This window comes from Balaenoptera ricei, chromosome 7 (assembly GCF_028023285.1).
Source record: "Balaenoptera ricei isolate mBalRic1 chromosome 7, mBalRic1.hap2, whole genome shotgun sequence".
NCBI lineage: Eukaryota > Metazoa > Chordata > Mammalia > Artiodactyla > Balaenopteridae > Balaenoptera > Balaenoptera ricei.
In genome coordinates, this window is record NC_082645.1 from 57,431,345 (window position 1) to 57,458,315 (window position 26,971).

The following is a 26,971-nucleotide window of genomic DNA, read 5'->3' on the forward strand; positions in this document are numbered from 1 at the left end:
TTCCCCCTCCTTCTCCAAACGCGGGAGTGGATCACTCTCTCCCTGCTATTTCTTCCTCCTTTGCTCTTTGCGCCCCCTGCTTCTCCTTCTGCTGTTCTGTCGCGGCGCAAGGGTGGATCTGAAGATCTGCCCCGACCCCTACCTGCCTCCCCAGCGCCTGTACGCGCACGGGAAGCCGACCGAAAGCCGTGAAACTCCAGCGCGGCAGAAGCCGGCGTTCTGAGCATGTGCGAGCAAGCCCGGGGGCCGGAGCGGATTCGGGCGGCCGAACCCAGGTCGCTGCCCTAAGCGCCGCTCGAGAGCACTGTGAGCGCGGGGCCGGGCGGCACTCCCTAGAGCGGTGCCCTGGCGCCCTGAGCGCAGCGGCTGCGCCCTGCCCTCCGGGCGTGGGCTAGCCGGCCGCGTGTGCCTGGCTGCTTGACGCGAGGACGAGCCAATCAGGGCCAGCGGCCCTGGCTGCCATGTGACGGGCGAGGCGGCTCCTTTCCCCAACGCGGCCAGAGGGAGGAGAGAACCGGGGCTCGCCGCGAGCCTTCGAGAGCAGCGGCCGCGGAGGAGGCGGCGGCGGCGGCACAGGCTCGAGCCAGCCGCGCGCGCATCGCCGGGCGCCCTGCGCGGCGGAGATCTCGGCGGGCCGCGGGAGCCCAGGACGGGACTGGACAAAGCAAGATGGCAGGAATCTTAGCCTGGTTCTGGAACGAGAGGTTTTGGCTCCCTCACAATGTCACCTGGGCGGACCTGAAGAACACGGAGGAAGCCACCTTCCCGCAGGCTGAGGACCTCTATCTCGCCTTCCCCTTGGCCTTCTGCATGTTAATGGTACGGCTCATCTTCGAGAGGTAAGACGGGCTGGAGCGCTCCTCCCCTCCCCCTACACACACACACACAAACACAAACACACACACGCACACCCTCGCGCGCACACCCTCGCGAGCGCTCCTCCCCTCCCCCTACACACACACACACGCACACCCTCGCGCGCACACGCACACTCGCGTGCTCCGTGGCGCACGCACCCGCGCCCCCAGCGCTCGCGCTTACGCCTCCCAACCTTTGTGTTCGGGAAGGGGTTGCTGACCCCTCAGCCTGGCTGCGGTTCTCGGAGCCGGAGCGGCTCTGGCTTGCCTCCGGATTTCCTCCGGGGCGTTGGGGAGGGCCCGCGGAGCACTGGGGTGGCCCCCCACACTCCTCCTTGGCCCGCGCTCTCCTCCTCGCGGAGAGGGCGGGCGAACAAAGGTGAGCGACGGCCGGCCTTGGGACGCGCCACACTCCGCCGGGCTGGTCCCTCTCCGCCCCGCGGGCACGCTGCGCTGCCAGGCAGCGCTTGCCTGCCGAGCCTTGTCGCCACCCACCTGACAGCCAGGAACATTCCGGACGCGCGGCCCGGAGGGCAGAGGAACCGCGCACACTTCCAAATGCTTTCACCCGGGCGCACGGATTGCCCGGACTGTGCTTTGGAGAAATTCACCAGGGACTCCTTGGTTTATGGCCGCTGTTTGGTTTCCATCAGTGACACTGAGTATCAGGACCACAGTGCTGGGAAATAGGTGACAATAGTTTGTAGGTTTCCAGGACTCCGGGCCATTAGCGATTTCTTTCCAGGACGGGCGCGCAGCCTGCAAAATGGGGTTATTAAATTGATAGATGTTTCCTATGAAATTTAATAAACATAAACTTTAATTTGGTACCAAAACACAAACAATTTTAAAGAATTGCCATATTATTGTTTGTATAATTGCCGGATTTGGTTGGGTAGCTCCTTTGTGTCATAAACAAACTTGTGTTACTCACTGAATCAGTCTTAGTCACCAAACTAGATTGTGCCTGCCACGCACTCTCCGGGTGCTATTGAAACAAAACCGGGACAGCAACACACACTTCTTTTTCTCAACTGAAAACCTCAACCTCCCATTCGTCTCCCCTCCCCCGTCCTCCATTCATCAGTAGAGGCTGAACTTCTTAGATCACAGAGTATAGATTCCACTTCTCACTTCCACCTCTCCTCCTCTACCCCCAGCTCACCTTGGTCTTGTTTCTTAAGCTTTTGCTCTGTTTTTTGGTGTTTCTGTTTGTCCAAAACCACTCTTGAGGATGGCAGAATTTGTCTTTTGTGTCATTTGTTTCTGGAAATGGCAACAGACAATGCTTCATGGGAACAAAAGGTATCTTTTGTTTAAGGAAGGTGTATTTTTCAATGGGCAGTATTGTTGCTTGAGAACTAAGTCAGCTGTTCGCATGCAGAGATTGACGTGCACAGAGGAACAGATTTAAAGACCTATTTTAAAATGATTGGAATCTAGCACAGATACGTCATTGATCCTCTCCAGCGCTGAGACTTACTGTGAGAAAGTGGGTGTGTTGTGTTTGCAGGGTTAGAGTTGCTTTGTAGAGCAGATGTTTACTTACAGAAAATGGGAACTCATATCTGACCTTGCAATCTGTCCAAAAAGAGCCTCTTGGGAACGCCGGGTGCTCTGTGGCGACTCATAGTAGGGCTTCCACACAGTTGCCGAATGACATCTGATCAATTCTGGCTGATCAATTCTGACTGGGCTCACTTTTAGCTGGCTAATGCATTTTGAAAGAGATGTGTAGTCCTATGTTTTGGAAAACAAAACCATGTCAGCTATTGACCTGTAGGCAGAAAGCTGATTCCAGGCTGTTCATTTGGTTGGAAAAAATGCATGTTAGAGAATGGAGATGGCTTTGTACTTTGACTTTCTCTGCTTTAAAAAAAAAAAAAAAAGCTAATTTCATGGTTGCAAACTGGAAGTTCATTTTTCCTCATCCTGAACATCTTTTTCTTCCTTTGCACAATCCCATGACTTAGAATTTACACAAAGGGGTCAGCTGCCTTCAACCATCAGTCACAGCAAATGTCCTCATATTGATACATAGAGAGTTGGTGGGTTTCTTTCAGGCCATTGATCCAAATTGAAGTGATTTAATAGCCTGTATGGAAAGTGAAAGTTTATGATTAATGTTCAGCATAATAATCCAGTATGGCCCATATACCACAGGATGCTACTGACTTTTGGAAGGGTGTCTATTTCTTTCTGTAGTAGCGACAGCTCTGTCTTTAACCATTCGGGACTCTCTCACTTCTCTGAAAATCCAAGGGTATAGTTGTATCCAGAATTACAAGTTCTGCATGTTTCTCCTCTTCTCAAACCTAAATGACACATTCTGGTATCCAACCTGTGGCCTTCATTTCAGCACCCATCAAGGACCTGAATCAATATAACTGAACCAAGCGATATCGTTGGCAGTGGTATGACTCACTTTCGGTACCCTTCTAACATGTTGTGCGTAAATGTTTTTCTTTTGCAGTATTCTGTAACGTATAACATGATTTTAAAAAGCTGGTTGTAAATCTCTTTGAAAAATGAAATGATTTATAATAGGAAATCATTCCCCCAGGATTCTATTCCTTTTATGCTCCTATTGTCATTTATTTCAGAGCTGAGAACATATCTATGAAATAGCTGATTATCTTTGATTTCTATTAAATGGGGGTCTTTAATGCCCTTGTTGAGGCAAAAATTGTGAATTTGAATTCATTCTCCTCAATCTTATGTATTTGTCTCTGTAAAGAGAAGCACTAAAGAATTAATTGAATCGGGCTTTGCCCATTTGGGCGGTCCTACCTTCCCGTTTTCACCCCCACTGTTTGGGTGTTGGCAGTGAAGGCACTGGTGGCCAGAACAATGCCATGTTGTAGTACCATATGGACAGCAATATGAATGTCCAGCATGATTGGTTAAAAATGGAGCAGCCTAAATTCAGTGACTTTTTGCTGATTCTGTGAACAGCCCAAAGCCTGGTGGTTTTTACATTAGTCTTTAAACTACAATTAGCTCTGGGTAGGGACCAGAAGGGCCACCATAGATATTACCTGATTGACTGAATAAAATATCTGTTTTTTAAAAAAATAGTTGGATGGTTTCTCCTAGAATGAAAATTGTAGTGTATACCGTTATGTTGTTGGCTTGTTGACAAGGAGCAAAATATTATTTAATAATGTAGCATTCTCATCTCTTTGGTGAATTTTCTTGATTTAATGCTTGTTTAGGCTCAGTGAGCCATTCTCTGGAGTTATACTAAATGCTTCTTCTAAATTCATTAAAAAAATGTGTGTTGCTATGGTATTCATAAATGTGGGATTAAAGTTCTGCTGAATTTCTATTTGGGAGTAAAAATTTTTTGAGTTATTGTTACAAAAGATAACATTAATGCATTTTCTTCCTTGTGGGTTTAGGAGAGAGACGCAGAAGGTACTGATTGAGAATCGGAACATTCGCATTCTAGTCAATCTTACCTCATACTGGGGCAGCCACCTAATTTCTCTCTGCCTTATTTTCTCACTTATGCAGTGAAGCAGATGGCCTTTGTAATCCAAGGTGGCTTGCACTTTCCCAGTTATCTGATTCCTGTAGGGATGCTATATATTTGAAGCTTACTAATTGTTATCTCATGAAACTCTGAAGCAGGCTAAATGTTACTTTTTTTGCAGGTAGAAATAAGTCATCTAAGAATAAAGAGATTTTTTTTCATACAAATATCCTAGCTAATGGTTTTGTTTCTTGTATTTTTCAATTATGATTTGAGTTAAAAGAATCATGTGGGCTGTTATCATTTGTGATCCAAATAGCGACACTCTTTCAGAATAACCAACAAAGAAGATTCTCCAGAGAAGGCAATTGCTCTCTTTCCTCAGACCTTTTTTAGATGGATCCCAGAGTAGATCTGCATCTCTTGTGATGTCTGGGTAAGAAATGAGCAGCTCATTCCTGTCAGGTTGGTTCTTCAAGTGCCAAGCTACATGAGAGCTGTCATTCTTCAGAGGCTGACACCAGTCTTGCCTGGCTCATTCAGCCAAATAATGACCTCCTGCCACCAAATCCTCAAAGAACAACAGTGTCTCAGTTGTATCAGAGGGAATGTCTGGCCAGTGGGTCAATTTTTATCATGGGTTTACTTAATATCTTTGCCTTAGCAGCAGCCTTGGGTAAGGCCACTGAGGAGAGGAGAGGAGAGGACAGAGAGAAAACGAGTGAGAATGTATTTCTGATGGTTAGAGGAGAGAGGGGAGGTGTGAGTGAATGACTGCCAGGAAAAAGTGGGGTGTCAGGTGTTTCATAACTGAAGGATGTTCCTATAATGTAGCTTGTAATGGAGGCTGATATTGTCAGATATAGTTTAGAAGACTGGAGTGTGCAATGGACTGAATGTTCATGTGCCCTCAAAACCCATAAGTGGCAATCCTTATTCATAAGTTGCAGTAGTAGGAAGTGGGGACTTTGGGAAGTGAATAGGCCATGAGGGTGGTGTCTCATACATGGGATTAGTGCCTTTATAAAAAAGACCCCAGAGAATTCCCTCACCCCTTCCATCATGAGGACACAGTAAAAGGATGGCTGTCTGTGAAGCAGGAAGATTGCCTTCCCCAGACACCAAATCTGCTGGTGCCCTGATCTTGGATTTCCCAGTCTCCAGAACTATGAGAGAGAAATTTCTGATATTTATAAGCCTCCCAGCCTACGATATTTTGTTATAGCAGCCAGAATGGCCCAAGATGGAGTACTTGAGAACAACTTGCATACAAACATGGTTTTTTCATGCAATCCATCCTGGATGTTTAACTCCATAAATGTACCTTTTTTGCTTGTTAAATGATTGTGTGATTCAGATTAAAACTACAGATACCTGCTTTGCCAGACTGGTGTAAGAGGCAAGAGTTTGGGTCAGACACAAACAGGTTGATGCCTGAAGTTTCTGACTGGGGTAGAAAAATTGGATTACAATGGATGTTTCATTGGAAAACAACCTAAAATCAAAGGGGTGGTATTCTCTGCAGAACTTTGGTACAGCCTTCTTATCTTGCAAAATAAGAGGTTTGTATTTACAGGGTGCAATAGTGTAGCTATTTGTAATAGGTTGATTTGTGGATAAAAGACATGACATTACTCTTAATGGGCAGCACCTTAGAATAGTGGAGAAGGCAGGTGAGATAACTTTAAATTATCACAAATGATATAATGTCATCAAGGACTGATGAAATTAACACCCTGAGTTCACTTAATGACTTTTCTGTTGAAAGTATTTGAATTCTCCATGGACAGGGTTAGATTTTTTCCTCAATTCCAGTCCCAAAGGTATTTCAGAAGTGGTTTGTCTTCTGTGATGGGGAAGGGCAGGTGGCCTTGGCAAGATAATGGAGTTTCAGATGAATTTCTTCCATCATCAGACCAGTCCCATGGCTTTACAGGAGATCACTGCACCTGCCTCAGGCTTTCTTTGTCTGTTTTACTCACCTGATAGCACTTTGTTGGTGAGCACTAGAATCTCGGTCCATGTTGTACATAGAAGATTTTAAATGTTTATTACATGCAGTTAACATTCCTTCCTCCATCACCAAGCAAACCAGATTTTCTAAAGCTATTGGTCATCTATTTCTTACAAAGCCATGACCCTCGAAATTATATTGTTTTTTACCCCTTGCATCTTCATTTGATCAATTTATTTCTTAAGCACTTCTGAGTCAGGATACCAAAGTTTCCAAATTTTGTTTGCTAGTAACTAGTGTGCCACTTAATGTTGTTAGGGGGGTATTTTTTCTTTCTTTTTATTTGTGAAAGTAAGAGGTTAGCAAGATTGCCACTCGTATTACAAGGATCCTTCTGTATTAGTGATGCCCTGAAAATCTTTATGCCTAAAGTTATTCTTTGGTCCCTTCCTTCCCACATCCCCTCTTTTAAAAAAATGGTTTCATAAGCTCTTTTGTCGTCACTTTTTCCTGCCATCATAGTTTCTATTGACTTCTCCAAATGCCTGTGCTATGGCCTGATTGAATACAAAATGGTGATTCTCACAATGCCTTTTTTGGGGTACTACTATGGATGATGGCGTGCCCAGGACATGTGGTCTGAAGTTGTAACTTGGAGCTCACCATTTGTTTTGTTTTATGTTGGACTATTGCAAGTGACTACAGTTTTTAGTTTTAATTTAAAAAATAACAACTAATATTTATTTCCTAGTATGAGTTTATTACTTTACATGGTTTACATTGTATAATCCTCTTACAAGCCCTGTGTGGTAGATATTAATTTTCCCAATCTTTTACAGATGATACTAAGGATAGAAAATTTAGGAAATGCACCTAACTTTACACAGCTTAAAATAACAAGGTAGGCATCTAGAACCAGGTTTCTTGATCTCCTAATAATTTCTTTGATCTCCTATTTTAAAGCAAGTATCATGAGCTCATACGGTATATATATATATATATATATATATATATATATATATATATATATATGGTTTTATATGCAGGCTTTTGCTATGTAATGATATAATCTGAACATTTTCCATGCAATTAAACTTATTCAAAAGTGTTTTCAATGGCTGCACATTATTCTACGCTTTGGATATGCCATAATTCATTTCACTAGTCCCCGTATTATTGTTGGATACTTAGGCTGTTTCCAGTTTGTGTATATAAATCTTTCAATTACTGATGACTTCCTAAGGAATGTTTCCCAGAAGTGGCATTTCTAAGCCCAAAGATAAATATTTTAGTGTTCTTGATAGATACAAATCACCAAATTGGCTTTGGGAAAGATTATATTCATTTGTATTTCCTTATTAGCATGCAGATTATTATTATTTGAGGAAATCTTTTTCTTTGAAAGTTGAAAAAAATGTTACTCTTGTAATGTGTGTTTTATGTTACTCACGATAAACTTATTTCAAATATTTATTAATCACTTGTATTTCACTTTCTGTGAATTCATGTGTATTTTCCTACTGGGATGAGCTTCTCAACTTTTTGGGTAGGAAATGGTGGCCTTTGATTTTTTTTTTAATCGGAATGGTTTCGTATTGTCTGTTTCTGTAGTCATGTGTTTATACTCACTTCTTTCTGCCTCCTGCCTTTCCTCCACAACCTAAGTCCTCATCATCAGGAAGGAAGCTTCTCAGATTCTATTAATACATACTGGAAAGGATACTTGCAAGAGGATGAAGTAGATAATATCCTGACTTTATTATGGAAGATGAGGCAGAGAGAAAGGGCTTGGAATAAGTTTCAGGGATTAAGAATGAATGGGTTTTGGGACTTCCCTGGTGGCGCAGTGGTTAAGAATCCGCCTGCCAATGTAGGGGACATGGGTTCGATCCCTGGTCCGGGAAGATCCCACATGCCGTGGAGCAGCTAAGCCTGAGTGCCACAACTACTGAGCCTGCACTCTAGAGCCCGCAAGCCACAACTACTGAGCCAATGCACCACAGCTACTGAAGCCCGTGTGCCCTAGAGCCTGCGCGCTGCAACTACTGAGCCCACGCACCGCAACTGTTGAGCCCACATGCTGCGACTACTGAAGCCTGTGTGCCTAGAGCCCATGCTCCGCAACAAGAGAAGCCACTGCAATGAGAAGCCTGCACACCGCAACGAAGAGTAGCCCCTGCTCGCCACAACTAGAGAAAGCCTGCGAACAGCAACAAAGACCCAATGCAGACCAAAAAATAAATAAATAAATAAAAAATTAAAAACAAAACTAAAAAAAAAAAAAAAAGAATGAATGGGCTTTTATGAAGGAAAACTCAGAGATAGAGCCTAAACACCTTTATATTGTTTCTCTGAACATTTGGATAAAAGTGACTTATTAGACTAAACATTAGGGAAATGCAAATCACCCCACAAGCATTAGGATGGCTACTATAAAAAAAGAAAAGAAAAGAAAATAACAAGTGTTGGTCATGATGTGGAGAAATTGGAACCCTGTGCCTTGTTGGTGGGAATGTAAAATGGTACAGCCACTGTGGAAAACAATATGGAGTTTCCTCAAAAAATTTAAAATAGAATTACTATATGATCCAGCAATTGCACTTCTGGTATATGCCCAAAAGAATTGAAATGCGGGTCTCAAAGAGATATTTGTATACCCATGATCATAGCAATATTATTCACAATAGCTAAAAGGTAGAAGCCACATAAGTGACCGACAGGTGAATGGATAAACAAAATGTGGTATATACGTGCAATAGGATATGATTTAGCCTCAAAAAGGAAGGAAATTCTGACACATGTTACAACAGGGATGAACCTTAAAGACATTATACTAAGTGAAATAAGCCAGTCACAAAAAGACAAACACTGTAAGATTGCACTTATGTGAGGTAACTTGAATAGTCAAATGCATAAAGACAGAAAGTAGAATGGTGGTTGCCAGGGGCTGGAGGGAGAGGGAAATGGGGAGTTAGCGTTTCATGAGTATTCTCATGTACTTTCATCAGTTTTGCAAGATGAAAGAGTTCTGGAGATAGTGGTGGTAATGGTTGCACAATGTGAATGTACTTAATGCCACTGAACTGTACACTAAAAATGTTTAAGATGGTAAATTTTATGTGTATTTTACCACAATTAAAAATAATAAGAAAAAAAGAAAATGCACTGACTAAAGAAAAAGTCATTTACTAGAAATACCTGATTTCATTTTCTAGACTTGACAGTTTTCTAGTTATTAATAAATACCACTTCCATGAAGGGTGAGGGAAGGAAGGTTGAAGGCCAGAGAGCACTCAAGTATCCTGGGCCTTTTTTGAAAGGCACTTCAACCAAACAACCTCCTTCAATCTATTTATCAATATAACAATTTAATAATTGGCATGTCCAGAAAAGGAGAGCAAAATGTCTTTGGAAAAGCACACTGTATAGTTTCAGAGGATCCCTCGGACTAAAGTAAAGGCATCCTAGTGAGTTCACAATCCATTTAAAGCTAACCAGGAAGATAGGATAAAATTCTAGTAAGGCAAGTGACCTAGGCCGGAGATACTTCCAATGGAAGCTTTTGCCATGGAAGAAGAGCAGATCTGAGCTTCCTCTCTATTTTTCGATTTAATTGCACAACCATTTTTGTAAGCAAATGATTTAAACACCTGAAAATTTGAACATGGTTTTTCCTTAAATGCTGTATGCCATAAGGCAATCGATTGTAAGCAGTGGCAAGTATATTATTGAAAAGTAGTTTTTCAAAGTTGCGTTGTACAAAACACAGCTTTCTATGATTCATTTATGAGAATATTTTGGGCAGGTTTTTGTTTTTGTTTTTTTTTAAGGAGGACTTTCTTTTCCTCACTACTGGTCTTCAAAGTGAACTTCTTTTGGACCACTCCTGCTTCCTATTCCTACTTTTGCTTTTATTTCCTCACAGTTGGCTTGTGGTGGTTGTTTATAGCAGGGGTGGAGCTGGAGACACCCAGATGGTTGTTTGTTTTTTTTTTAAGGGGTACATGTGTTAATTTAAATTTTTTTTTAAACATCTTTATTGGAGTATAACTGCTTTACAATGGTGTGTTAGTTTCTGCTGTGTAACAAAGTGAATCAGCTATACATATACATATATCCCCATACCTCCTCCCTCTTCCGTCTCCCTCCCTCCCACCCTCCCTATCCCACCCCTCTAGGTGGTCACAAAGCTGACCTCCCCGTGCTATGCGGCTGCTTCCCACTAGCTATCTATTTTACACCCAAATGGTTTTTCATTGCAGGGAAGATACATTCCTTTACTAGGTGGCCTTTTTCACACAGTGACCTAGGAATAACATTTGTTTGTGACTTGCCAATGTCTACATAAATGCCACATCTTATCTCTGAGGTTTTCAGGTTACAAAGCTATTGTTGCTGTCCTGAAGCTGTAATTGTGATTCTTTTTTCCTTCCTGCCTCTTTCCTTTCCTCTCCTTTCCTTCTTTTTTCCCTCCCTCCCTCCCTCCCTTTTTCCTCCCTCCCTCCCTCCCTTACTTCTCCTCTCTTTCTTCTTTTCTCTCTCTCTCCCTCTCCACCTTTGTTCCTTCTGCTTCTCTTTGTTACAGATCCTTTAAAAACACAGGGAGGTTTAGTTTAGAGAGCAGAGGAACAGCACAGAGTTAAGAGTGGGAGAGGGAGGCAAAGAAAACCATCAGAAATCTTGTCCAGGGACACAGTTTGGCAAGTATCAGAGTAAAAGTTGCCAGCTAGTCTAAGTGGCTCTGTAGATCACCATTTCAAAGCAGAATAAAGTGACTTGGTGCTCTAAGCAGAGTGGCAGTTTTGGACACAATAGCTTGAGTGAAGGAAAATTGAGAATCAGTCACTTAGGCATGCTGGAGATTAAGAGAATATAAGGGCATTGTGTGTCAGTGGGAGTGTGGATATCTTTGAGTGTGTGGATATACTGAAGGGTGACAGTGCATTTAAATTATGTTACTGTTGTGTACTTTTATAGGACTTAATTAGAAATGTGTATTTCTTAAAATATTGTTATGCCACCTAACTTGAGTATAGCAAATTGGTTTTAGGTTTTAATGGAATTGATGTAAAATGATACTCCATAAAAAAAAAGTATTTGTGTTTGGCTTCAGAAAAAAAAGAAATGTATATTCCTAACTAGAATTAAAAGGAAAATGGATGGGGTATCAGAAAGACTGGAAACTTGGGTTTAAATCCAAACACTGCCTTTTCTCAGCTATTCAGTTGTGAACAGAATACTCTGAAATTTGGTCTGCTCGCTTATAAAATGGGGAACGTGGCTACTCTGTGACATTAGAAGACTATCTGCAAAAATGTAGTTGAAAGAGACTCAACTGCTTCCTAAAAATATACATTGTGTAAAAAATAATTGATAACGTGGTACACTACAGTATTTAGTATGACTGAGAAATAATATTCTGTAATGTGATTTCATGTGTCAGGTATGTGTTTTCTGGGGCAGGGGGTGGGTTGGGAGAGGGTATGGCTTATAGAGGCAGTAGGATCTGTTTATGTATTTGATCCTGGAGCTGGAGGATTTACTTGCTCTGTTGAAGAGTAAATATTTAGGGTTTTAAAGAGGCATTGAAGCCCCAATCTCTTCGGCGCTATGCCTATTTAGGGAGGAGAATGCTTCTTAGCCTTTTCTTCTCAACAGTTAATAGTGTATTGTAGGTCAGAGAGTTCCTTGTATTTGGTGGCAGAAAACTATGGTAGGATTTCTAATGGTAGGATTTGAGACAAGTGATGGGCAGCTGTGTACCACTTAGAGCCTGAAGCTTTCTCAGGGGGCTCAGCCTTTAGAGAGAGCCCAGGAAGATGGTCTTCCACTAGATGGAGTTTTCTCTGGAAACTGCCTTTCAGTGGAGGGATGCCTTATGCAGATATCCCAGTCTATCTCCCATTGCCCCATCTGGCCCTGATGGTCGTTTTTTTATTGCACGTGGTCTCCAGGGAAAATTGATTGGGTATTCAACCACTGGTAATGGCAAACATCAAATTCACCATTTATATTGATTTAAGACCTAGACTGAATTCTGGCCATGCCACCTACTAGACACAGATCTAGGAGCAAATTACTTAATCTTTTCATGCTCAGTTTCCATTTGAGACTCAGGGTTGTTGTGAAGATTAAATGAGATAAAGCATGCACTGCGTTTAGGGCAATGCCTAGTTCATGGAGGTGGTAATTACTTGCTCTTCAAGTTTATTGAAGGTATAGAAATGAGACTTTACCATGAGATTTCTGAAACCCTTTACTAGCATTACCTTTATGTCATGAATGTGTATGTCAGGCTGCATTCCTGCTTTCACTAGCTGGGGTTGCTGGCATAGTCATTTGAGTTTTATTTTCCCTATTTCTCCTCTTTTGTCTCTCTCTCTCGCTTTTTTTTTCCCCTCCAGGGAACATTCTGATTCTTCCAACTGTAGTCAGCAGAAAACAACCCCAGCAGGTTAGTGAAGAGCTGGGCCTTATGTATCTCATAGTCATGTAATGCACTTTGCTGAGGTTGTATGTTACTATTTAGACAGCTCAGACATTTTTTTTTTTTTTCTCATAAGAGCCTCCCAGAGAAAGGAAAGCCTTGAGACTGACATTTATTGATTTCTTTCAGAATTTTAACCCTCGTGGATTGTCTTAATTTTATCCTTAAGAAGAAAGAAATTCAGTCTAGTGTCCTTGAGATCATACTTGTGAAGATGCAGACATTCAAAATTAGCTGAAAATAATAAATATGTGTATTTTTTTTCCTTAAGAGAAACAAATCTACACCCCCAAATTTGAACTTCCATTGGTATGAATACGGCTCACCTAGCCTGACCAAATTAGTTCAGAAGGGGGTTGTACCTGATTTCTACTAAAGGCACTTTTCCAGCTCTGCACAGCTTAAGCATATCATTCTTAAGTACGCGATTTGCTGTGTAAATAGATTAACAAGCCTGCTAATTTCTTTAGGCACTGATAGAGGGCATCTTAGGATGATCAAATACGACATTTTTGGTGGGTTGTCTTTTAAATGAGGAAGTAAGGCAAAGATGAAACTACAATGCTGTGGAGTGACAAATTACCAAAAACTGCCTCTATTTTAATTCAGTAATAGTTTAACAGAGTCATAGATTTTCTGCTTAGAAAGGAAATTGAAAACTCGTTCATTAAAAAATATTTGAGTCTATCATGTGTTACACACCAGTGTTGTACCGAAGTAGTGGGGGAGGGGTGGTAGTTGTGGGAGAGGTCTGCCCTGGGTGCAGGCAGTAAGGGGCTGTATTACCTACCAACAGATGTAAAAGAAAACAATAAAATTGACTAAAAGTTGGTCTGCTTCTTATTAGCACCATGTGAAGCAAATTCTAAACATAGAATTGATAGAGTGAAAAAATACTCCCCCCCAACCAGAGCACATTGTTCCTACCACCCCTCTCCCCCCACCTCTTGGAACACCACTGCCAGATGCTATTTCAGGGCACAAATGTTCTGAAAACCACACTTTGAGAGATACTGGCAGAGCTAGGAATCTCTACTTCCCATTTTCTGTATCAGGACAACAAAGCCTGTCGAGATAAATGAAGTAACTTGCTCTGTGCCACCCACGCAGGTCCAGGTCCTGGGAGCGCGTGGCTGCTATGGGATGCTCACAGTGCCATTGTAGGGTGACCACCTGATCCCAGTATATCTGGAACTATCCCAGGAAACGCCTCAGCCCAGGAAAAACTGGAACAGTTGGTCACCCCACCGCATTGTTTGCTCTGTAACACCCAAGTTGGTCTGGTCACCAGCCAGGAGTATTTCTACAATAAAAATGGCTACTCTTCCTCTCCCTACGGGTGAATGAGGCTGGCTGTGGGGAGAAGCATCCCGGGTGATTGAGATGTGTTGCCTGCCCCACTGTCAATGTACATTTCATGGCTTTCTAAAAAACGTGTGATTGGAGGGCTCCCCATTAAATGTGGGTTGGAGCTCCTGAGAGCAGAACTCATTCTGCACATACCCAGGACCAGTTCTTAGTGTGGTGCTTGCTCCCCAGCACGTTTGTCCTGTGTTACTGAGACCATGCACCCAGTTTTATTTTCCTCCCGCTTTCAGCCCAGCGCGGGTTAAGCACCCACACTTAAATTGCTGCTTGCAGAATTGCAAAGGGACTGGAGAAGAGAGCAAAAATATACAGGTGGCCGTCGTAAACACGGCAGTTATTTCTAAGGAGTGTTCAGGCGATCAGGTGGTTTTCTGTGTGTGTATTTTTTATTCATGGTTTTGTTGAGTTTTATAAAGTATACAGCTTTCTTTTGCTAGTGGTAGGTACCTGTGGTTTATTGGAAAGAACTGGGCTCCTGAAATAAACATTGCAGTGAACTGTATCTTAGAGTTGAACGAAGGAAGTGTTAGGAGATTCCGCTGCTCTGACTTAGCCTCCCTCAGAGGCAGGCTCTCGCTGTGGGGCTCTACACAAGCAGAATGCTTTTGCCACACTCAGTACCCGTGCTGTGCCCCTGCCCCCAGCCAGCCCACACCTCGGCGTAGGGTCAAGCCATCGACGATCGGGTAGAGGGCAACTAGTCACCAACTTAAGAGCAGGGCTTATCACTTCTTGTAACTGCTGGCTTCTTTTCACTTAGTGAAGATTCCACATCTTCTGTTTACCGCTTAGATCCTCCTCTGCTTCGGATTGAAGGTAGCCTGGGTAAACTGAATCTCCTGATTCGTTGACCCCCTGGTTTTTTGGTCCTGAGCCCCGGTTACCAGCTGTTCTGTCATTACTCACATGTCCCAGGGGAATAGTGAGTTTGAGCAGAATCCACTTAGAAGGATGGTTAGTAAGAGCTATCACCTCCCATTGTGCTAACTTCAGTTCTTTGGTGTGTTTAAAAAATAAGTAATAAACAATATGGAATAAATGTTCTTTCTGTTTTCAAGAATAAGTTCATAGTTTCAGATTCTTTTTTCTGATTGAAAAAAAAAAAGAAATTGAATTGGTTATTAAGTCCCACAATTATAAAACAACAGTTTATTGTTTGGCAAGCAGTTTTCCCCCTTTTGCAGAATTGAAGATGAGACAAAAATGTTGCATCAGAAGGAGAACCAAACGTGGTTAGCCTTTCTCTCCATTCCATTTTCCCAGCCAATATCTAATTCTTTACTCAGGGGTCAAATCTAAGGAATTTCAGTCCTTTCAAATTGTCTAAAGCTTTTCTGAATTAGATGCACTTAGCTGCTAGAAACTTCTTACTGCCCTGTTTTTTAAAAGCCAACTTTAAAGAGTCAGGAGGCTGCTCTGAATGGGAACTGCTAAAGTAAATAGTGTACGAGGATACATTTTGGAAGTTGACACAGATTATACTTATCTTTGCAGGTGAAACTAAACAGTCTTTTTGGTCCTGAGGAGTGTTTAGATTTGTGGAGAGACTAAGAGTGACAGTGAGAGGTAGAGAGAGAGAGCTAGAGCGAGAGAGGGAGGGAGGGAGTGACTCTCTCTCTCTGCCATATGTGTACTACAAAAGGGAGCATAGAACCCTGACTTTGGCTTAAAATTCCACCTTGGTGGAACCCCAGTTCAGCTAATTCCCTAATGGGTATTTGCTGTAAACCCGTCATTCAAATGTACAATCATCACTTGCTTAACAAATATTTATATGGTGCTGTTTGAAAAGTGCTTTATTTTTCTAACGTAAACTTTTTATTCTGTGTGTATAGCACACATACAGAAACATGCGCAAAAGTACACGGAAAATGTACAGCTCATTGAATTATCACAACAAAGTAAACACACCCATGCGTTCACTAATCAGAACGCGGACCTAGAAATAGAACGTTACTAGCACTGTAGAAGCTTCCTCCTTATTAGTTTTTACCCATTTTATAAATTAAGGAAAAATGATTTGCAGTGTGAAGATGAAAGGCAACTTTAATTCCTCATCTATTCAGCAATACCCATTCTTCCACTTAAGGTCATTGGTTCCTTATAGAGAAAAACATAAGCTCTGCTCTGGTACTTGCCCTCATGCATGGAACCATATTTCTTCTCTTTGGGTTAAGTTTGTACACATGCTTGGATAAAGGTGTGTGTGTGTTTATATACCAAATTTGATTAGTATTGCTATAAAATTTAATACGTTAAAGAAATTGTTTAGAAAGGAATAGGAAGAGGATGTGGGGAAAGTGAGTGAGAGGAAGAACCGTAGTCAAATCATTCATTTTCTTTCCCACCTTATTTAATTAGAATGTTTTATAAGGATTAATGAAGGGACAAAATACAATGTCTTTACTTTAAAAAGAAAACAAATTAATGATGTTAAACAGGGGATATGTGTGTATGTTTGGAAAGCTTCTATGTCCTGTTCCTTGAATGTAAAAGGTCTGAGAGGATTTGTAGCTTGAGACAAGGGACTCAGACTTTGAATTTGAATAAGTCATGTATTTTGAACACTAAGTGTTTGTGATATAGAAATACTGTGTTTGTTTTGAAAATAGTATCTTTAAGACTTGCTGTGTTTTGTGTTTTTAAAATTATACTTACCTTAAAAACATGTATATTTTAATCTAAATATTTCTAAATAGTAAAAGTGTTTTTCTGTTCCATATTTGGATATATCTTCTATTCCATTTATTCTCTTCTCTTCTTCAGGAATACCAATTATACATATGTCAGATTTCTTTGGTCTACCTTTCATATCCTTTTCTGTACAATATTTTAATATACTTCATTGCATGTGGTTTTATTAATTTCTGTCAAACCTACCAGCCAGGTGTCCCTTTCACTCATGTTTATTCTGTTTATCCTTTTGCTCTTAACGTTGCTTTAATCTTTTAAAAAATCTTTTCCCTCTGTTCTACTGCTCTCTCTTTTTACAACTTTTAAAAAATTTTATAATCACTTTCTGAATCCTGGTTTCTCTTTTTTGACAAGCAATCACGTAGCCTGCAACTTCTTTAAAAATTTTGTTTGAAGCCTTCCTATGTTCCTGTGGGTAATTCTTTTTCATTTGCTTTCTGGTTCTTATTATTTTGTGATTTTTGTACATAGATTTTATTAGTTCATATCCATGTGTTTTAGTCCAAAAACACGGAAAATATTGGATCACTTTCTGCTTATTTCTATAAAGAGGATATCTTAAAATCAGCTTGGTTAAAATCTATTGTCTTTGGACTCACAGAATAATAGAACGGTTTTCCTTAAAAATAATATATTTCATTGATAAAATCTTCAGTGTTCTATGACTACCATTTCATAATCTTAAATGTTCAAATGACCATGACACTGCAGTTGAGGAACAAAGTTTTCAGAGCTTTTCTGAGAGCTATGGGGACTGTAGTAGAACAATATTCTTCCAAATTATGCATTCTAGAGATAATGGGGTTTTCACACTAGTTTTAAATGGAGCTTCTGAATTTTCCCCCCAGTTTTCTTGGAACTGTAATAACACAATATACTGTGAACTCTTGGTGTAGTATTGTCTCAGCAGTAACTATTTGTTAATTTCTAATGTATTGATATTCATTTGTGGATTTTTAAATGTTTTGGTATCTAAAATGATTAATAATTCTACAAAACAAACAGTATTCGGAACATTTTGAGCATTTAAAATTATAAAACCTCTTCCATTTTTAAAATCATTAAAAATATTACCTGGTGTTATATGTCTATAATCTCATTGGGAAACTCTCAGTGCAGGAAAAAAAGCAACAACTTTCCATTTTCACTCTGTTTTCTCAATCCAACTTTCTTCCTTAGATGTGATCAGAATGAACAGTTGATATATATGTTCTTCCAGCACTTTTTCAATGCATTTACCTACACACTCATACATACACACACACACGGAAATATAAATTTTGTTTAAAACATGAATGATGTACTCTAAGTGCTATTCTGAAACTTATTTTTCTTTTTACTTAACATTATGCCTTGAAGATTTTCCAGTGTTGGTGAATGTAGAACCCACTTTATTCTTTCTAATATGATAATAATATAATAATATCCCATTGTTTGGGATTATTTGTTTACAAATGCTGTTAGAAACAATGCTATAACATCATTCCTATACAGACTTCTTTGTACTCAGGTGTACTACTCTAACTTAACTTATAGAAGTAGAATTGCTGGGTCAGAGGATGTACAAAGTTAAAATTTTAATAAATGCTGCCGAAGTCTTTCAAGAAAAATCAAACCAATTTACCCCCCTCTTCCAACTGTATGAGAAACCACCCCACCCTGACTTAACCTGCTGCAAATTTGATGTAATGTTGTCACACTATCCTAATCTATAAAGAAAACAGCTGTTTTAACATGCTGTTTAACAGAGAAGAACAGATTGGGGCTCGGGGTAGGAAGGAAATTTAATAATATCTTCCGTGAAAAGACATTTTGCTGCTCTTTCTTTACCTGAGAAATAGGAATAATAATCCGTAAAACACAAAAAGAAATTCATTCAAGTTTATAATATTGAACTTTTTGACATCTACTGCAATCATTTATTTAACAAACTTATATCTCATATGTTTATACCCTTTTCAGCATTTGTTATTAAAGAATACAACAAAACACTCACTATTCCTGTTAAGTAAGCCCAAGGCAATAGTATTTTGTTATATTCTTTCATAACAAATAAAAGTCATTTATAGATATATTAAATGTTATCACCTTGTATAAGAAATCATGAATGAGGGAAATCTCTCCTTGTATGAGGTTTTCTAATAATCTGTTATTTGAGTAGTCACCTTATGATTAAGCAATTCTGAGGGTAGAAAAATTTTTACTCAACGAGTCACCAAGTAACAAGTAACCAAGATTCAACAAGTAATCTAGAACTCAAGAAATTTTAAAATCTAGAACTAGGTTATTCTTCAGTACAGCTGTCTGCCCACCCCATCCTACCTCCCAGGCATCGTATTATCTCCTCATGCTTTTCTGTTTAGGGAAAAGTTATGTTCTTATACCTGTAGAATAGCATATATTAAAATTTGTTGACTTTTATGAAAATGTTCAAATATACAGAAAAGCTAAAAATGATGACATGAATACTTAACTTTCTCATCACTGGAATTCAATGATTAACATTTTTATGTCTCTCTATATTTTTTTCTTCTGTACCATGCAAAGTAAATTTCAGATATTATGACACATCATTCTTAAATACTTGAACACGCATCTGTTGTGCAAGAATAAAGACATTCTAGGGTGGCTTTTTAAAAGTAGCTCTTTGAAAAAGAATTTTACACTGTGGAATTTATTATTTTTTTTTAAATTTTTGAAATGTATAGGTTCATAGCTATATGGATTCTGGATTTGGTGAAATCATAAGGTAAAGGAAAACCATAAATTTAGATTCAGTGACTAAATTTAATGGTGGTATAAAAATAAGGCTTGAGGTGATACTTTAATGAAAAATACATGGACGATTATATGTAATATCTTGCTTGCTATTTCATGGGAGTCGTGTCCAAGATTTTGAGCTGGAAAGCCATAAGTTTACAAGAAGTAGCTAAGTAGTTATTCATTAATAATAATTCATGGCATTTGAAAATCCATGTGAAGTACATTGGCTCATAAATCAAGTCGTTAGATCCATCTCCATCAGGCAAACATTTCTCAAGATTGCTGACTCCTGCTCCTGATGTGGTAGTGTTTACACTTCTGTGGGTCATGTTTGATCTTGTAGCATGGTGAGTTCAAGGCTCCAAAGCAGACTTGGAGTACAGTTACCTTCTCAGAATGCAAGTCCAGACTCACCACTTCTGTTGGCTAAGTAAGCCTAAGGCAATGAGTTGGACAGGGTTTGAAATACGTAAATGAGATAAAAGTATGTTAAGTAAATAGTTGCTGTCGCTGTTGCAGGCCTAAAATTATACACTAAAATAAACCTGTGTTTTATTATTATTATTCCCATTTCTCAGGTTCAGAAAGAAAGAGTAGCAAAAGAAGTTAACATCTCCCCCAAACCAATTCTCGGACAGAAAAAGGAGTCTCAGCTTCCAGGCACCACATTAACTGTGCTCCTCTCTAGAATCCTCTTTATCTTATCATCCTATTATCATCAACTTGCCTGTGTAATTCTTGGGAAGGAAACTGATTAAGAAAAAATCAATACAGGCTTATTGTGGAAAAACTGTCAAATGGTAAAATGCTGTATTTAATGCAAATTAAAACTCCCTTCTCAGAGACGAGCATTTGCAGTTGTTTTCTGGAGCTTTTTCTATGCATATCCAAACATATATATCTCTCTATAAATGTTATTATATCTGCTCTTTTGTATTTTTTCACTTAAATGGTTGTGTAGAATTTTAACACATAAAATATATATTTTACCTATGTAATACATAACAATATATTTATCATAATTTACGTAACCAATCCCCTATCAGTGTATCTTTAGTTCATTTTTAGTCAGATGCTATTAAAAGCAATGCCACAATGGCTATTTTTGTGCATATATCTTTGTTTATGTGTGAATGTTTAAGATAAACTCCTATTAGTGTGAAGTGACTGGGTCATTTTGAATTTTGATAGGTATCGTCAAACTATTCTCCTAGGGGTTTATACCTGTTTATAGTCCCACTAAGGAAGGTTTGTGATGTGACATGTAACAGAACTTTCAAATGTTTGCCAATCGGCTATGTGAAAAATGGTATCATTTTAATTTACCTTTATTTTTAAGTGAAATTCAGCCCATTTTCCTATGTTTTAAAGCCACTTAAAAATTTTCTGTGAATTACTTGATGTTTTTGTCACTGTGGGGAGTGTTTGTGGATTTATAAAAGCTCTCTATGCAGAAATAAATTAGCTATTTTTCGTGTGTATTATAAATATCTTATGTTTTTTGTCTTTTGACTTTAATTATGATTTTTTTTCAGGACTGAAGATTTTAATTTTTATGTGGTTTGAGCAATCACTGTTTTCCCTTCAGAGTACAGCTGACCCTTGAACAACATGGGGCTTAGGGGCGCCGACCCTCTGTGCAGTTGAAAATCCACGTACAACTTACAATGGGCCCTGTGTAACCATGGTTCCTCTGTATCCGAGGATTCAACCCCTAGTGGATTGTGTACTGTAGTGTTTACTATTGTAAGAAAATCTGCCTGTAAGTGGACCCCTGCAGTTCAAACCTGTGTTGTTCAAGGGTCCACTGTACTTCCTCTTAAGTTAGTCAGTTTCCCCAGAGAACAACCCTCCTCTTCCCTGCCTGAGGGCTTATGAGCCTGCTGCCTGCATCCTGAGAGCTGTGCAATGACATGGAGCTGCAGGTCGTATATGGTTTACTGATTTTCACTTAGTCCCCTGATTTGGTCACTGTGCTCAGTGTCCCAGTGACCAGGTCCTCTGTAACTCACCCTGTCCAGGAGTAAACCATCCCTCCTCCGCTGGGGCTAGAGAGAGCAGTCATCTGGCTTTGAGGACCAAATCTGGAGGTCTCCCTCTTCCTTCTACAGACTTAGGACCGGTTCTTCCGCTCCCCCAGCCTCCAGAGGTTTCTGATGCCAGTGGGTCTCAAACGTTTCTGGCATCCTCTGCGCTAAAGCCTCACTACTCAAAGCGTGGACCCCAGAGCAGCCGCCTCCGTCCACATCGCCGCGGAGCTTGTTAGCAATGCAGCCCTTCAGGCCTCCTGCCAGGCTTACTGAATCAGGATCTACATGCTCTCGGGATCGCCAGGTGGTTCTTGTCACATAAGAGTGGGGTGTCTTTCTTTGACTGCCATCATTGGCAAGCACGTGGGCTTCAGCTCTCTCCACTTGGCTGGATCCGTCGCCACTCACTCTTTTTTTTTTTTTTTTAATGTATGAATATTTTATTGTATTTTCCATGTAATACCAATTTTAAAGCTATTGAATAATTGTATATTTCTACAGCTTTGTAATATAAGCTTTGTAATATCAGACATTCATATATACACAATCTATATCCAGATATAAATTAGTCTATTTCCATGCTAGATACTATCACATTTTAGTCATTGTAGTTTGAGAGTACAATTTCATATTCAACATAGTAAATGCCCCCTAAAATTTAATTAGCTAATTTACAACAAGTATTCTACCATGTGAGATATAGAATTAAATTGTCAAGGGTTTCCATAACACTATTGGAATATTAGTCAAAAACTTTAGCTAGAACATATGTCTCTCCCTTCATTTGAGCCTTGTTTTGTAGCTTTCAGTGACAGTTTTTTTTTTTCACACACACACTATTTTATTTTTACAAGAGATAAATAAACTGACACCAAGCATTGTAAGTGGATGACCACAACAAAAGCAACAATGATTGCAATTACCAAACACAAAACACACTCATACTGTGTCATAATATTGACATTCAGTCCAGTAATCCTCCACTGTAACAGCTCCTTTACTTTGCAGTGAAAATTGATTTGTATATTGCCACTCACTCTTCTATTTTCTGTTTTCCAAAACTTTTGGTGATATCTTTTATCTGTTATTATGGTCTTTTGTCCTTTTGGAAGCTTCCCTTGTTTATTCTTTATAGTGATTTTTGGGGGGTTTCAAGAAGGCTTAGAGATAAAATATTTACTTTATTTACTGTGTTTAATGAAAATTCTCTCTTCTAGTATGTTACGGTTTTTTTTTATGTTTCAATCTTTGATTCATCTTGAATTAATTTTGGTGTCAGAAAGAGGACTCCAGATTTAGTCCTCCCCACTCCCAGTTGGCTAGCCAGTTGTCCTAACATGATTTATTAAATAATCCCTATTTTCCTCTCTTACTTGAAATGCTATCCCTATCATATACTAAATTTCCATTGCATTTTGGCTACTTTTATTATTATAATTATTATTATTTTTTGACTGCGTCAGGTCTTAGTTGCAGCATACGGGATCTTCCTTGTGGCATGTGGGAACTTTTGTTGTGGTGCGTGGGCTTTTTCTCTAGTTGTGGTCCATGGGCTCCAGGGCACGCAGGCTCTGTAGTTTGCGGCACGCGGGCTGTCTTGTTGAGGTGCGTGAGCTCAGTAGTTGTGGTGCGTGGGCCTAGTTGTCCCGCAGCATGTGGGATCTTAGTTCCCCGACCAGGGATCGAACCCGTGTCCCCTGCATCGGAAGGCAGATTCTTTACCATTGGACCACCAGGCAAGTCCCTTGGCTACTTTAATTATTGTAACTTTATATTATTTTTTACTATCTGGCAGTACTACTACCTCTCCGTTTTTAGAAGACAGTTTTAAAACTGAGTTAAAATAAACGATTTCTATATTTCCCATTTATTTTCATCTTTATTTTTATTCATCCCATTTTTATGTTTACTTATTCAAAGTGATACAGTCATCAACATGTTTTTATTTCTAACTAGGTTTTTAAAATATATGAAGTAGAGATGCTTTTTCTTATGTACATATGTATGCTTTTTTTTCTTACAGACTTTTTTCACATATGACAAATTTGAAGGCATTCCTAGGAAAACCTGTTTCTTCCCATCTTTTGAGAAGGGTACAGTGTAAACACTGTTAAATGTGATAGAAAGCTTTACTGCATGAATATGGTATAACAGACAGTGTGTTGTGATTACCTCTATCCAAGACTGAGATATTAAAGGTTCGTTCAGCTTCTTCCAGTGGGCCAGCCCAAAGCACACCACCAACTTATTGGAGCTGTGACTCTGGATGCCTTAAGGAATCTCTCTGATCTTGTGAAATGGAGATCCTATTAACCTTTCAGATGCAAGGATTGGAGTTAAATGCAGGAAAGTGCTTAACTAAATCCCTGGGCCATAGTAGGTACTCAGCCAGTGGATTCTGCTTCTTTAGATTTGTGAGAGAAGTTGATATGGATGGTCTTTCAGAGTGCTTTTATCAACAGGAGCATTGAATTGCTCACTCAGATGTGCTGGTAGAATAAAAGTTGATATGGGAATTTTTCCCAATGTCTTTGCTTTAGAGTACATGATCAAGTTTCAGTTGTCCATACTCATGGAGGGGAGAAGTGACGTGAGTAAATAACAGTAGATAATATCTTAAGCCTTTCAACATGGCTGGGAATTTACTGGACAATTGCTTTTGCAGAATATAATAACAGAATTTCATAGCTAGAAGAAAACTTTGAGATTACCGTCCTTTAATTTTACAAACGAGAAAACAGACCTAGAGAGACAGTGACTCACCCAAGATCATACAGTGGTGTGATCTTAGTGGCATTAGGATCAGAAAACAGATACGTTAACTCCCAGTTCCGTGTTTTTTATTTATTCTTGAAGATTGTATTTACTTAGGTACATATCCAAAGCCACCCATGTGCCTGAAAACTGATGTCTGGGACCTCAGCCAAATGTAAGATAAAGGACCCATGAACTTGGAGAAACAGAAACACTTTTGAGCCTTTGCTCTTTCTCTCTCTCTCTCTCTCTCTGAGTTATTTCAGAGCCAGATACCCTCCTCTGACTCATAACCACAGCTTCAACGGTGTGATATTCGGGTGTGGGCCAGTAGATTTAGGGTGAGAAGCTAGCACTGGGGAAGGTCATTCTTAACAGAGTAGATATACATCTAAGAATAAAAGGGAAGTGGGAGCCCTCAGATAAGCCACAGTTGGTTGGGGACATAAGTGCCTGTATAGAAGTCTTGGGTATGTTGTGGATTCCACATCAACAAGACAGGCAAGAATAAGGACCACACACATATCATGGGCAAAAGCAAGTGGTTAGAAGGCCAGGTTCAGTGATAACGTAGCAAAAAGCATGTAGGAATGAAACATCACTTCAACAAAAGCTGAGCGCCAACCTGAGCCCCATTCCGAGAGGTGGTGCAGTGGGGAGCCTGTCCCGCAGAGTCTGTGGTTTGAAAGACGGACAGTTACAAGCCATCAACAGTGAGCCAGCTTTGCAATGACCACCTAGTTTGCCTTTGCTTAGAAGTTTTTTTTAATTTCCTGATCAGGTGGGGTCAACTGTAGCTGATTGGGGTTTCTAGGTATAAATATTGAATGGAGTGAGTAAAGTAATTCCTGACCCATCATTAGCTCTAGGTCCAAAGCTGGCCTTTAAAATATGCAACTCTCTAACTCCAATAGCTTTGCTTCATAATCTGACAAACTGATTTTGCTTTTGACTTCAGTGTTGAGAAATAAATGCTTAATCTGTTATATAAGTTAAGTAGGAATAATATTGGAATCATGGGCAAGCTGACAGAGCAGTTGTTTTCCCCAAATATGGGTTTACTTATTGAGCTAATAAGCCATTCATGTGTAACTATGAACATCTATTATCTTGGGTCTTGATGAATTTGAAATAGTACCAGCATGAATACATTTGATTTAGAAGTAGTTTCAGTTTAGAAGTTATTTACTTTTAGAAAACAACAATTTAAGCTTTAGTTGAACTTTAGATAAGTTTAGAAGAATCATTAAAAATGTTTTTCAAAGGTACTCAAACATTTTGTTATGGAGGCCTTAGAAATTCAGTAAGTACGAACAATCTTTATTTGTAGAATTCGTAGTTGGAGCATATAAATGCTAAAATAAATTATGGCATTTAAACTCGAATCGTGATTTAGGGAAAAAATTAAATGAAGTTTTACAGTTAGACTTGGAGAATATTTTGTTAGGTTTATGTTGACTTAATTGAAATGAGTTAAAATGAATGTTAATTTCTCACTTCCCCAGAGGATATAAGTAATTAGTTATGGTGGATTAGCTGAATGGACTTTGAAGTCAGTGGGACAGAAGCCACAAAGAGACACATGAGTTAGTCTGTGCAGTTGTTGAAGTCATTAGCTCCGTGGGCTTTGCTGCTGCACCTCCGTAGTTGAAGTTACCCCTGCCGTGAGCCTCTCACCTAGTTCAGGAATATTGGCTTCCCAGATGCATAGTACAAGTTGTGTCTTCAGCTTTTTCTTGTACGATGAGTCATAGTCTGAGTGGTCTTCCTTCTGTTCTGCCGTAGTGCATAATTCATGCAAAAAATCTGATTTCAGCTGTGTCAACTTCAAAGGGTTGCAATCAGGCATATATCTGGAAGGATTTGCTCAGAGAAGAGTTTCTGTTTTTCATTTATACCACTGGAGACTCAGACTATCTTTGATCAATTTAGTGGCAAGGAGCCGGAACCAGCTTTTCAATTTGCCAGACTTAGTTAAGGTTTTTGTTTTCCTTGAATCTCAAGAAGCTCTCCGGGGTGAAGGCTGTGTACATTTGACATAATCATCTGGTTTATCTTTGTAAAAGCTAATCTTTAAATTGAAATAAAAATAAAAGTGTCAGGTGGTTGGAATAGCTGCTAACAAAATATCTGTCTGTTATGAAGGTTTTTGATGGTTTGATCTATTGTAAACTCCACTGTAGTCCAGTAGATGACGGGATCCTGTCTACTGCATAAGCACTCAACATGTGATGGTCTGGACAGTATAAGAAGTCTGAAGGCAGGAGTAAAGGAAAACAGTAATAGGTTAAAAAATGCCCACTTAACTGGAGCAGTAGTGACTGCAGTGTTGTAATAGCTGGAGTGGTGGTGTTGTCAGGGTCAGTGATTACGGCTAACGTTATTGCAGACATGCTATTGCCAGGCACTGTTCTTAGAACCTTCCATGGATTATCTCCTTTAATCCTCACATAAACTCTGTGAAGTGGGTACTACTTTTACTTCTCTGTTATGGATGTGGGGATGAGGCTTATGGAGCTTCAGTACTTCATCCGAGATCACACAGCTAATGTTTCTTTGATGAAGACGGCGTACAGCGTCGTGCTTGGC

General features: G+C 39.8%; 1 protein-coding gene across 3 annotated transcripts in view; it reads left to right on the plus strand.

Moving 5' to 3' along the window:
• The first annotated feature begins 533 nt into the window (after nt 1-533).
• CERS6 (ceramide synthase 6) overlaps nt 534-26,971 on the plus strand; it is a 318,202-nt gene continuing 291,764 nt past the window's right edge. For all 3 annotated transcript variants that reach the window (XM_059928030.1, XM_059928028.1, XM_059928029.1), the window contains exon 1: nt 534-839. In XM_059928030.1, the coding sequence (XP_059784013.1) occupies nt 670-839 (170 nt within the window). In that variant the 5' untranslated portion in view covers nt 534-669. The remainder of the gene's footprint in view (nt 840-26,971) is intronic.